At 38.7% G+C, this 13,371-nt stretch overlaps 2 protein-coding genes across 3 annotated transcripts in view; one reads left to right on the forward strand and one right to left on the reverse strand.

The window, feature by feature from the left end:
* Positions 1–2,558: 2,558 nt before the first annotated feature.
* LOC121379300 (alpha-(1,3)-fucosyltransferase 11-like) lies at positions 2,559–8,714 on the reverse strand. Of its 2 annotated transcripts, none has more exons than XM_041507850.1 (2): positions 6,944–8,706; positions 2,559–3,426 (listed from the first exon to the last, which is right to left on the reverse strand). In XM_041507850.1, exons 1-2 carry the CDS (start codon positions 8,257–8,259, stop codon positions 3,285–3,287), a joined length of 1,458 nt encoding a protein of 485 aa, XP_041363784.1. In that variant the 5' UTR covers positions 8,260–8,706; the 3' UTR covers positions 2,559–3,284. The 2 variants fall into 2 exon arrangements, with proteins under 2 accessions (XP_041363784.1, XP_041363785.1); XM_041507851.1 differs by lacking the exon at positions 2,559–3,426 and adding an exon at positions 3,441–5,320 and having other exon boundaries at positions 6,944–8,714.
* A 4,112-nt stretch (positions 8,715–12,826) lies between these two features.
* LOC121378267 (E3 ubiquitin-protein ligase MARCHF8-like) overlaps positions 12,827–13,371 on the forward strand; it is a 38,343-nt gene continuing 37,798 nt past the window's right edge. The window contains exon 1 of the mRNA XM_041506348.1: positions 12,827–12,920. The gene's annotated coding sequence lies outside the window, so the exon portion shown is untranslated. The remainder of the gene's footprint in view (positions 12,921–13,371) is intronic.

Here is a 13,371-nt window from a genome sequence, read left to right on the forward strand (position 1 = left end):
TGCACTATGGGAAACAAAACTATGTATTATTCTTTCTACACAACCAGTAATGATTGTGGGTTTTTTTTACTTGGCGAATTCGACTAGAAACGTTCAATTTTTTTTTTTTTTTTTTTTTTTTTAACCGAACTTTGAAAGTATTAAGGATCCTTTAATTTATATAAGGAGAGCGAGTGATGGCGGACGTTCTCTAAACTGACTCTCTCTCTCTCTCTCTCTCTCTCTCTCTCTCTCTCTCTCTCTCTCTCTCTCTCTCTCTCTCTCTCTCTCTCTCTCTCTCTCTCTCTCTCTCTCTCTCTCTCTCTCTTATATTTTGATTATCTTATGCAGATAGATGACATAGTGTTATTGAGCTTATAATGAACTTATAATTATTTTCATTATTATTTAAGAATTGAATGTTATATTTCTGACGTTCATGCGATGATAAACACCAAAACCGTTTTACACACTGCCGTTCATACATAAATGTGTAAACCGGTTTTGGTGTTTATTATCGCATGAACGTAAAAAATATAACGTTCAATTCTTATAATTCCAAATGCATTAATATTGCCATTATACAAAAATATTAAAAAAAACCCAATCGAACTCTATTCCACAATGATTTACAACTGTATCAATACACAAATAAGGGAATACCCGTAGAAAGTTACATTCGTTTTTGTCAAATGTGACAGAGCTGCGCCCATGTCTCTCTTTATTGAGCATTCTCTGCTATAACTTCTAATAGAAGCTTCTTTTTTCTTTTCTTTTTTTTTTTTTTTTTTGTGGCCTGTCATATACATTATATATTTCAGATCAAAACCAGAGTCGTTTAAAGCCTGAATTGTCACTGTCAGTCCCAGTGCAGACGGTATTAGGATAAAAATACAAACGATGGAATCCTCGGGGATTCCGTCGTTGACGTAATTGATAAAAAGTAGTCTTTTGTTTACCGAAAAAGTGCAGTTTTCGCGTTTATTGAAGAATGAACGTTTTTTTTTTTTTAGATCACGTGATAGCGTTTTAACCAATCCAGACGCCTATTACAAAACAGTAATTATAAAATGGAATTATATGCAGATGGTAGTGTTACTGAGCTTATAATGAACTTATAATGAGCTGTTGTGTGTATATTATTTTTATTATCGTATGCAGATGATATTGTGTTAGTTAGCTTATAATGAGCTGTTGTGAGTGTATATTATTTTTATTATCGTTTTGCAGATGATATAGTGTTATTGGCAGATAATAAAGATATGCTTAGGTTGTTAATATTGAAAAGACAAAGATAATGGTATAAATCAGTTTAAGTTATAGTTACATTATCCTTTTACGAGAAATTCGTCTACTTAGACAACGGCCGCAATAACTGTGGTCTAACTAGACGAATCTCGAGTGATGACTGAATGTGTAACCCCTCCTCGAAAATTTGAAGTGCCCCGTAAAAAATATTTTTTTTAGCAGGTGAATACAATGCATTTATTGGTTTTTAGTGGGGAACGTAATATTTTGCTCAAAATCAAAATCAAAGGGACCAACACCAAAGCTAGGGCCGTAGCTAGGATTTTGTTTGGGGGGGGGGGGGGGGGGGGGGGGAGGCAACTGAGTAGTTAATAGTCTAGAACTCCTTTTCTTTAACTTTCTATAATGCTTTCCGAATTTTTTCTGGGGGGCAACTGCCTAAATTAAAGGGTCATATTTCTAAGAAAATTAGGGAAATAGCCATGAAAGTTAAACTTCATCTGTAACAGTACATGATAAAGCTATATACAAAATATAAACTCAATATATTGAGGCATTGGGGCAAAAAAAAAAAAAGAGTCCAGAAAACAAATGTTTGTATCTCCTAAGTTCAAAGGCCATATCTCTTGTCAAAAATTAGTAAATCGCTATGAACATCAAACTTGATTAACAGTACATGATAAAGATATATACACACTTTCAGATCAATATCTCAAAGCATTGTGTCAACAACAAAAAAACACCCGGAAAACTATTTGTCGGGTAGACGGACAGTCAGTCACTCAGTCAGGACGAAGATGAAACGTCACACAGACAGAAGGACGGAGATGAAACCAATTGTCCCCTCCGGTTGGACCGGTAGGAACTAATAATTAGTGTAAACTATTTTTGGATATTAGCTTTTTAACCGTTGTCTTGCACATTATATTTGGGCCTAACACGTTTTACTCAATTTATCGTCTATTTCTCGTTACAGGCAGTGCACCACAACTGGTATATCAAAGGCAGTGGTATGTACTACTCTGTGGGATGGTGCATATAAAAGATCCCTTGCTGCTTATCGAAAAAGAGTAGCTCATGAAGTGGCGACAGCGGGTTTCCTCTGAATATGTGTGTGGTCCTCAACTATATGTCTGATGCCATATAACCGTAAATGTGTTGAGTGCGTCGTTAAATAAAACATTTCTTTCTTTCAACTTATCGTTTTGGCAAATCCACCGGTGTTGCTTGCCATCCTGGCGTTTGTAGTAGTTAAAAATTAGTTTTATAGGTACATCAAAAGCTTTTCATGTAGGCTTATGTATACAAATGTCATAACAAACAACAGCACAAAAAATTAAAATGTTTTATTTTTCTATGCGATTAATCTGTAAATATAAATTGTAAAAAACATCATATTGTAACAGTTAAATATGTAAAGCGGATAAATACTTTTGATATTATAAGTAATATGTAAGTTGTACAATTTGTTTTGTAAAGAGTTTTGTAGATGCATAATATGACAACTCTATTTAGTAAAATCAGTTTTCATTTCCGGGTGAGATATGCGTGCGAGACGTGGTGTGTGGGGTGGAGATGGGTGTGGGTAGTACCCCATGACTAGGGAATCAAACCATTTTCAAAGTAAGAATCTTACAAAATATAAGTTAACCGTACAAAATATTAGGGCACATTACATTACTACTGTGTAATGCAATAGTAGAGGGGTCAAAGTACATCAAACGGGAAAGATCATGCTCGGAGATAAAGGGACGATACCTCCCTCTCCCTCCCTCTCTCTCTCTCTCTCTCTCTCTCTCTCTCTCTCTCTCTCTCTCTCTCTCTCTCTCTCTCTCTCTCTCTCTCTCTCTCTCTCTCTCTCTCGGGGGCGGAGGGTTTACGCAAAATATACTAGTGGTCTTTTTTTCGTTTTTTTTGTATTCGATTATATCTCAAACACATAAAAACTATAAGTGACATTTAATGTATTAAATAAATTGCGTGCGTGTGTGTGTGTAGTTTCATTATTTGTAATTATTATTTGTTGTTTGGATGTTTAACAAGGATAGCCACGATGGTCAGCTTCGTGATCTGATGTGTTTGTGGTAGTATTTAATGAACTTAGACGAGTCCTCCTCGCCGGACTCCACCATGTTGCGCACCGCGTAGGCGTCGTCCAGGCCGTTCCAGTAATCGTCCACCCATGCCATCTGATTCCATCTGTAAAACAAGAGAAAAACAAGTCTTATAACAGTGTCACGAAGAGATCCAGTAGTCGTACACCCATGCCATCCGATTCCATCTGTAAAACAAATGAAAAACAAGTCTTATAACAGTGTCATGAAGAGATCCAGTAGTCGTCCACCCATGCCATCTGATTTCATCTGTAAAACAAGAGAAAAACAAGTCTTATAACAGTGTCACGAAGAGATCCAGCAGTCGTACACCCATGCCATCTGATTCCATCTAGAACAAGAGTAAAACAAGTCGTATAACAGTGCCACGAAGAGATCCAGTAGTCGTCCACCCATGCCATCTGATTCCATCTGTAAAACAAGAGAGAAACAAGTCTTATAACTGTCATGAAGAGATCCAGTAGTCGTACACCCATGCCATCTGATTCCATCTGTAAAACAAGAGAAAAACAAGTCTTATAACAGTGCCACGAAGAGGTCCAGTAGTCGTCCATCCATGCCATCTGATTCCATCTGTAGAATAAGAGAAACACAAGTCTTATAACAGTGCCATGAAGAGGTCCAGTAGTCGTCCACCCATGCCATCTGATTCCATCTGTAGAATAAGAGAAACACAAGTCTTATAACAGGGTCACGAAGAGATCCAGTAGTCGTCCACCCATACCATCTGATTCCATCTAGAACAAGAGAAAAACAAGTCGTATAACAGTGCCACGAAGAGATCCAGTAGTCATCTGATTCCATCTGTAGAACAAGAGAAAAACAAGTCTTATAACAGTGCCACGAAGAGATCCAGTAGTCATCTGATTCCATCTGTAGAACAAGAGAAAAATAAGTCTTATAACAGTGCCATGAAGAGATCCAGTAGTCGTCCACCCATGCCATCTGATTCCATCAGTAGAACAAGAGAAAAACAAGTCTTATAACAGTGCCACGAAGAGATCCAGTAGTCGTCCACCCATGTCATCTGATTCCATCTGTAGAACAAGAGAAAAACAAGTCTTATAACTGTCATGAAGAGATCCAGTAGTCGTCCACCCATGCCATCTGATTCCATCTGTAAAACAAGAGAAAAACAAGTCTTATAACAGTGCCACGAAGAGGTCCAGTAGTCGTCCATCCATGCCATCTGATTCAATCTGTAGAATAAGAGAAACACAAGTCTTATAACTGTCATGAAGCGGTCCAGTAGTCGTCCATCCATGCCATCTGATTCAATCTGTAGAATAAGAGAAACACAAGTCTTATAACTGTCATGAAGAGGTCCAGTAGTCGTCCATCCATGCCATCTGATTCAATCTGTAGAATAAGAGAAACACAAGTCTTATAACTGTCATGAAGAGGTCCAGTAGTCGTCCATCCATGCCATCTGATTCAATCTGTAGAATAAGAGAAACACAAGTCTTATAACAGTGCCATGAAGAGGTCCAGTAGTCGTCCACCCATGCCATCTGATTCCATCTGTAGAATAAGAGAAACACAAGTCTTATAATAGGGTCACGAAGAGATCCAGTAGTCGTCCACCCATACCATCTGATTCCATCTAGAACAAGAGAAAAACAAGTCGTATAACAGTGCCACGAAGAGATCCAGTAGTCATCTGATTCCATCTGTAGAACAAGAGAAAAACAAGTCTTATAACAGTGCCACGAAGAGATCCAGTAGTCATCTGATTCCATCTGTAGAACGAGAAAAATAAGTCTTATAACAGTGCCACGAAGAGATCCAGTAGTCGTCCACCCATGCCATCTGATTACATCAGTAGAACAAGAGAAAAACAAGTCTTATAACTGTCATGAAGAGATCCAGTAGTCGTCCACCCATGCCATCTGATTCCATCAGTAGAACAAGAGAAAAACAAGTCTTATAACTGTCATGAAGAGATCCAGTAGTCGTCCACCCATGCCATCTGATTCCATCTGTAGAACAAGAGAAAAAAGTCTCATAACAGTGTCATGAAGAGATCTAGAAGTCGTCCATCTATACCATATGATTCCATCTGTAGCTTTAAGAGAAAAACAAATCTTATAACAGTACCAATGGGTCCAGTCGAGGTTTGATCCTACGACCAACTAATTTCATGCGAGCGCTCTACCAACGGAGCTGAATCTTACACCTGTTAATAAAGATTTTTAACTAGCATCGATATTGTTGTTGTTAATAATAGTTTTAAAAATTTATAGTTTTTTGGGTTGTTTTTTTTTGTGTTTTTTTTTTGTGTGACTGTTAAGGACATCAAATACGTTATTTGTTTTAATCCTAAAAGTGTATCTGCTTGGGCATTGCCGCACCAACGGAAAGATAAACGTGAATAACACTATTTTCCATTTATTAATCGATAAAACATATTTGTACAGTGACAGTAGCTTAAACTATTTGCATATTTAAGGCCGTACACGGTAATTGAACGCATATTATCACATTAACCCGTTTAAAGTGCAAAACTGCGCAAACTATCACAGACCGGTCTGGGTTGTGGTTAAGCCAATGTACATAAGCTGGTAGGTAATAGGTTAGAATCCCAGTATCGGCTCCAGGTACCAAGCGACTGTTAACGACTCCACAGGCAAGTGTAAGGCAATTACATCGACTTTACTAAACAGCTACTCACCAATCCACTGTTCTGGGCCCCGTTCCACCTTATGCACTTAAGTTGATCTTAGGGTTAAGATCGCTTTGTGGAACGGGGCCCTGGACATACAGACTAGATAGCGTGTGTGAGCCGTAACTGGATAAAAGTACGAAAATACTTAAAAATCAAATGTACTACCAGATGTCTTTTTAAAAACTTTAACATGCCGCTTGGCTTATTGCGTGACATTTAAACATTTCTAAAGTATAATTTCATTGGGTTCTCAAAGCAAATTTGGTTGTATGTAAACACATGGCAACCTTGTCATCCCATACCATTCATGTTATTGGTTAGCAGTAATGTATTCACATACATTCATTATAAGAAAGGACAACACGTACAATGATATACCATTTACTAGTCATGGAGCGTTGTTAGAATGGGAAAATACTAGGATGCCCACAGAGTATGAATTGACCTACGACTCGCCATATTTTAGTTGACATATCTACAAGCCTACTAGGTAGGCTACATCCAGGGAGGGGATTAGCCAGAGTTAAACCACATTCGCTAGCTTGATTTATTCGCTTCATGATAAACCTATAATTACTACACTAGAAAGAAAAAAAGAAGAAATGTTTTATTTAACGACGCACTCAACACATTTTATTTACGGTTATATGGCGTCAGTACTACACTAGGAACCAACCAAATATTCGCGAACGCTAGCTTCGCACGCTGTCGCTAAACGCAGAGATTTTTTTTCTCCAATATGGATAAATCACATTTATGGCATCTTCGCAAGCGAAGGTACCATTTCGTGTGACCACTGCTTTTACGAAATGCAGTAGGCCGTTATAGAGAATGGTACCTTGGCTTGCGAAAATTCATTTTTGGTGGCATAGAACTGCCATCGATATAATTGTATAACGACATAAGGTAGCTATATACATTAAATACATGTACGTACGAATCATTTTTGAGAATATCAGTTACATCTCCCAAAGACGGGTACGGTTGAGGACAACCTAAGTGGGAGTTGTTGGCCATCCTTGGAGGCACCAAAGGAACTGATGGGTTGTTCGAATGTGCCCGTTCCGCCTCCATCCTTTCGTTGAGCTTCTTACACACGTGACATTCAAATCCTTTGAAATAATCCATCGAGTCTTGCTCGTTGACCTCCCAATTTCTCTGCGACAAGTGGTTCAACAGAAATTCGTTGGTTATGCCTGTCTGTTTGAAAGAAATATACTTTTTATATTCCTCATCATTTTTATCTAAATAGTCAATAAACTCTGCAAGTTGTTTGGGAGTCTCGAAATCATCTACTAATATTATGCTGTGGTTGTTGGGCATCCAGTCTTTGGCATTTGGTGAACCTTTATAGATGGGCACAACTCCAATATGAAGCGGGCGCATAAGCTTTTCTGTCATGTAGTCCTTGCAAATGGCGTTTTCAAACGCTAAATGGAATTTGTAGATAGAGATGAGTTCTAAGAATTCATCTTTTTCGAAGTTTTCCGCAGGTTCTTGTAGGTGCTCGGGCAGATCTTTATTATGCAAACAGACTCCATATGAATCAATTTTGATATACTTCATCAGTTCCTTGATGTAACGGTCTCTGTCTGAAGGTACATCACAGTGCGACTGAACATACAGAATAGGGGCGAGGCCAGTTTTAGTCTTTGCTTCGTTCTTTGTGGCCAATGGGATGGGAAGCTTTTCCGTCAGAAACTCTGCAGTGTAGATGTTCTGTGTTGTAAGTGGGAAGTCGGACTCCCTCCTGAACGTCGCCGTGTGGTTGAACAACGACATAAACGGGCTGTGCGACAACATATACAGGTTGAAGGGAGATTCTTCGTGGAATACTGCCCACTCGTGCTTCTCCGTCCTCCTGAGGGGTAGGTCTGCTACAGAAATGTCCGTTGCGTAAAACAGAATGCCTCGAGTCTGTTCGTGGTGTAGTAATTCCCTTCGTTTTGTGCTGTAGCACACGGCCTCACCACACTGTATCACGATCCACTTCTTATCGACTGCTATGTAAGGATACAGGTTCGGAGTCCACCACAACAGTATAGGGATGTCATCATGATCAAGGTTTGATTCTTCGTACACGACATAATTTGATTTGTCAACAGACTCTATGATGTTCTTAAATGTGGTCTTCGGCGTATAAATGCTACCATCCTTGTTGGTGTAGGAATCCTCGCAGCGGATCGAGTGGAATGTAAGACACAGAACAGTCAAAAGAACCGACTGTTGCCGCGCTATTAAAGTTTGACTCATCGCCTGACAGTAGGGCCTAATTAATGACCGTCACAGAAAACTGAAACGCCTTCGGTCTTAACGGTTTTTAATTAATGTGTCAGACTATAGATGTTCACACCGCTGTTAGCATACTTGGCCAGGTACGGAAAGACTTGACACGAAATACGCACATAGCGTCTGCTCAACCGCCACTCACAAGGAAGTGTGTAGAAAACTTTAATATACTATTTTCTAAATAACTGATTACAATATTCTGAATCGAAGTTAGGTGATTTGGTGGATTAATGACTCTTTAGCAGCTTTATAATGAAACGGAATTAGGTTAGATTGCAACTGTCTTCAAATGGGTAGAAATACCATTGATGCAGCTACAGCTGAGAAGTAACAAATCAACGGCATAAGCGTACCAGACACTGGGCGGGTGGGAGGCAACTGCCCCCTCCCCAGAGCTGGAGTAGGCTAAATCCTCAAATTCGGGAAAAAACGATAGAGATATTCAGACAAAATGGGCTACCGTGAAACAATTTTTACCAAGTAGTTCCATCATTCTAATCACAATATTAGTTGTAATCCATGTAACAATGCGTAATGCTAATATAAATAAATGTTGGTAACTAGATTTGGGCATTATTGTTTATTTTGGAGAAACATCAGCCACCCCCCCCCCCCCCCCACAATAATGGGAGCCCGTGCGCCTAGCTATGATCAACGGTTATATTAGAAATGTATTTATATCTATTCACTGTTCACCATATATTATTTGTTTTCTGGCAATCCAACTGATGCCATCTACACTCGTATCCATCATGAACCCTAGAGGCTGTTCAGAAAATTTAAATATGTTACGATCTGGGAGGGGGGGGGGGGGGGGGTTGTGCTTTACAAAACGTCACTGGGGAGGGGGATGTGGGATTTGTTAAAATTTCTTAAATTTTTCCAAACAAAATATGATTTTTATTATAAACGTATAGCGGTATATGCAGCCAGTAACAGCCAATTTAGGTGTTACAGCTAGAGGTTGCCAGACTCCTTTCAAATTCACCTGTGAAGGACTTTTTGACAGATACAACAAATAACACACACACACACACACACACACACACACACACACCACGACTGGTATATCAAAGGCCGTGGTATGTATTATCCTGTCTGTGGGATGGTGCATATAAAAGATCCCTTGCTGCTAATCGAAAAGAGTAGTCCATGAAGAGGGGATAGCGGGTTTCCTCTCTCGATATATGTGTGGTCCTTAACCATATATCCGACACCATATAACCGTAAATAAAATGTGTTGAGTGCGTCTATTACACAGGATTTATTAATTGTACATGTATAATATAATGATAATGATAAAAGATAATGTTATCTCAGACTACCAACTACCAGTAGAAAAATTCGCCAACTTTATGCTGTCACGACTTCTACGATTGTGGCGAGTTGGGAAAATTACAACGCAACCGTCGAGTTGGCCAACTTTCTGCTGACAGTTGAATTGGTAGTCAATCTAATTAAAATTAGCTCCACTATTATATGTAATAGTGGAGCTAATTTTAATTAGATTGAGCGAACCATACCAATGCGTACGGGGTGGGTTATCAGTCTTCAATTTTACCTTAAAAATTATTTATTTATTTATAAAAAAAACTAAATCAGTCTTCAGTTTTACATTACAAATTATTTATTTTATAAAATAAAACATGTTTTAAGGCATTCGTAATTCACACGAAACATGTCGTATACCCTCAGAATAATTCGGAATGTTTTCAAATTATTTTTAAATCACTGGCAGGATTCTGCAAGTAAGGTTTTGATTGGTGGACATGAGCTCCAACTGGCTGGTGTTAGATCCACATGTAATAGTGGAGCTAATTTTAATTAGATTGATTGGTAGTCTTATCCTAGCATTACGTTATGTGATTTTCGAATAGCCTCTTTAAAAATAATGAAACTATCATTTTACGACTTTTGGTTTTAATTAGATGGAGATATATCTTGGTGTGGTTGTGGGAACCACATTAAGGAATTGCATGCATTGTAGTAGATATATCCGTAATTGTAGTTGTGTTCGTAGTCGTAGTGGTGGTGGTCGTATAATAGTAGTAGTAGCCCAGTTATTGCAGTAATAAGTATTACAGTAACAGATAAATCGATCTCCATTAAGGGAATTCGAACCACGGACACTGTATGAGATTCAAGCGTTCTACCAACTGGCTTAAAAACGGGGAAATCCCACTATACTGGCTACTGTCTGTAGAAGCACTTTATGTTGTAAGTAACTTAGTTGCAAAACTGTAATATATTCTAATACTTTGTAAAACAATAAAATAAAAATAAAAGTTTTACTTTGTTCCTTTTTCTTTCTTTAAAAAAAAAAAAATAGTCTCTTTACAGTTTTTACAATATATTAGTATTACATTGTATTATTACCCCGAGCTCTTGAGAACTCAGTCTTTTGCAGTTTTTTGTAATTACAAAATGTCCGACGGCGCAAAAGAAATCTTTTTTCCACTGGAGCTATAAGTTAAAAGGTTTGTTTTGTTTAACGACACCACTAGAGCACATTGATTAATCTTAAAGAGGAAACCCACTAGATTATTCTATCAGTAGCAAGGGATATTTTATATGAACCATCCCATAGACAGGTTAGCACATACCACAACCTTTGATATATCGGTCGTGGAGAAATAGCCCAATGGGCATACATTGATACATTGATACGTTGATTAATTAATTATCAAATATTTGGTAATTCCGACACGTAGCCTCCAAAGGTAACCCGCTACATTTTGCCATTAGCAACAAGGGATCTTGTATGCACTTTCCAATAGACCAGTCGTGGAGAACAGGTTGGAACGGGAAAAGAATCCAATGGGTCGACCAAAGCTGGGCCGTACCCTCCGGGGGTAGGGGCAGGGGGGAGTTGTCCCCCCTGAGAATCTCTCTCTTTTTTTTTTACTCCAGAAAGTAGCATACACATCTCAGGGTTTAATTTGTAGTGTTTCATTTGTTTATAAAAAGTAATGTCCCCCCCCCCCCCCCCCCCCCCTAGGATTTTGATCAGGGTACGACCCTGCCAAAGAGGTTCGATCCTATGACGCCCCAAGGTTGTAGAGTACTTTATATTATTATTATTGCTTTCAACGCCATATAGTATACAACTGAAACTTTGTAGTGGAAGACAAGACAGACAGACGAAGTGACAGACAGACGAAGTTACAGGTAGACAGACAGACAGAAAGAAAGAAACATAAGATGAACGGCCGAACGGACGGACGGGCGGACATAGATATATAGATATAGATGGATGGATGGATGGATGGATGGATAGATAGATAGAGTTCAACAAAACAAACAAAAGAAGTGTTTTCAGGAACGTACTGAAAGTTAAAGTTTGTTTTGTTTAACGACACCACTAGAGTACATTGATTAATCAATCATCGTCTATTGGATGTCAAGCATTTCGTAATTCTGATACTTAGTCATCAAAGGAAACCCGTCAGAGTACATGAATCCATAGTAGCAAGGGATCTTTTATATGCATTTTTTCATAGATAGGAAAGCACATACCACGACCTATGCAGGGGCGGATCCAGGAATTTTAGCACGGGGGATGGGGGTCCAGTCTTGAGCCTTTGAAGGCCCCATCCCCCCCCCCCCCCTCGATAGGAAATTTTCATATTTGAAGATAGCTTTAGATGGATTTGAAGTATATTCCCGTTGTCAAGATCAACTCTCTGGTCACGAGCAGGGGGGGGGGGGACCCCCCACCCCCGGATCCGCGTCTGCTATGACCAGCTGTGGTGAACTGATTGTAACGAGAAAAATCTCAATAAGTTTAATAGATCAAGCGATGTCGTTCGATCCTGCGACGCAAGGACCTCAGGCGAGCGCTTAAGCGACTGAGCTAAATCCCGTCCCAGGAACGTACTGGAAAAAATGCATGGTTAGTCGGCTTTTTTTTTTTTTTTTTTTTTTTTTTTTCATTTATTCATTCATTCATTATTTATTATTTTTTTTTTTTTTTTTTTTTTTTTTTTTTTAAACTACATTTTTACTATTTTCCCCTACATATTAATAAACAAAATTAATTTGAAAACCCCCCACAAAAAACCCATTTCTTTCAGGTAGGGTCGGGTTCCCGGAAACTATTTAAAAAAATATATTATATATTATAGAGAATAATACATATTACATGAGTGGCCGTTAGATACCATTTATCTCACAACGAGTTGTTTTAAAATGTATCTAATGAGCGAAACTTAGTTTGATACGTTTTTAAACAACGAATTGTGAGATATATAGATTATAGTACCGGGTAGAATCAGACGGATAGACAGACGGGTGGATGAATACATGGATGGATATGCATTTCGGTTTCAGTCTTCTTTGTTGTTGTTTTGGGGGGGTGGGTGGGGGGGTGTTGTTGTTGTTTTCTTTAAACGTTCAAGACCAGGCTTATATTTAACTACAGAATCATACATGTACATTTTGATTGGATTCTGTCCTATTTACCTATTTGCATCTAAGCCAATACTATTTTTTCGTCTGTAGATGGCGCTCTCTCAGTCTCTGTGTGACGTCACGGAAGTGCTTATGGTGTGTATTGACATTCGACATTCGTCGGAAGTCAGTGTGGAAACATGTAACACAAGATAGAACCATGTAGCAGAATACAGGTAAATGATTTTTACTTCAAATCGCCCTAACTTCAGTAAAGCTTCATCTGTCATGTTTGTGGAATTACTTGATATTAGCGAATACTCGCATCCAAGCTGAGGATCGAATCAACGGCTGTCACAGTGACAGTGTGACAATTGCCTGGGGGATCCGCTATCAACATCAGATAGACCTCGCCACGGTCGGTTTATTTCTCTGACTTCCCAGTTTATCGGACGTGTTTTAGAAGAGGAGTTTATTTTTATGGTCTGTTCATAACACAGGTTTTTTTCTTTCTGAAAACGGTTTGATGAAGTATGTATTGTAAAATCAGGGACAGGCATATTGTTACCATTGCATGATTGCTCACTGGGAGACGTGGGAGTCGGGGACACCCCTCTTTTTACCCCTACCAGATGCACCTGAATCAAGGTCAAAACCCATCATTACAACCTCCCTTTCAAAACACTC

Source organism: Gigantopelta aegis, chromosome 8 (assembly GCF_016097555.1).
Source record: "Gigantopelta aegis isolate Gae_Host chromosome 8, Gae_host_genome, whole genome shotgun sequence".
Lineage (NCBI taxonomy): Eukaryota > Metazoa > Mollusca > Gastropoda > Neomphalida > Peltospiridae > Gigantopelta > Gigantopelta aegis.

What these genes read in the sequence shown, in the direction of transcription:
- LOC121379300 (XM_041507850.1), bottom strand. Translation starts at nt 8,259, where the DNA reads ATGAGTCAAACTTTAATAGCGCGGCAACAGTCGGTTCTTTTGACTGTT. An exon ending in GATATTCTCAAAAATGATTC is followed by an intron (nt 3,427 to 6,943) that starts GTACGTACATGT and finishes CTTGTTTTACAG; the next exon opens with ATGGAATCAGATGGCATGGG.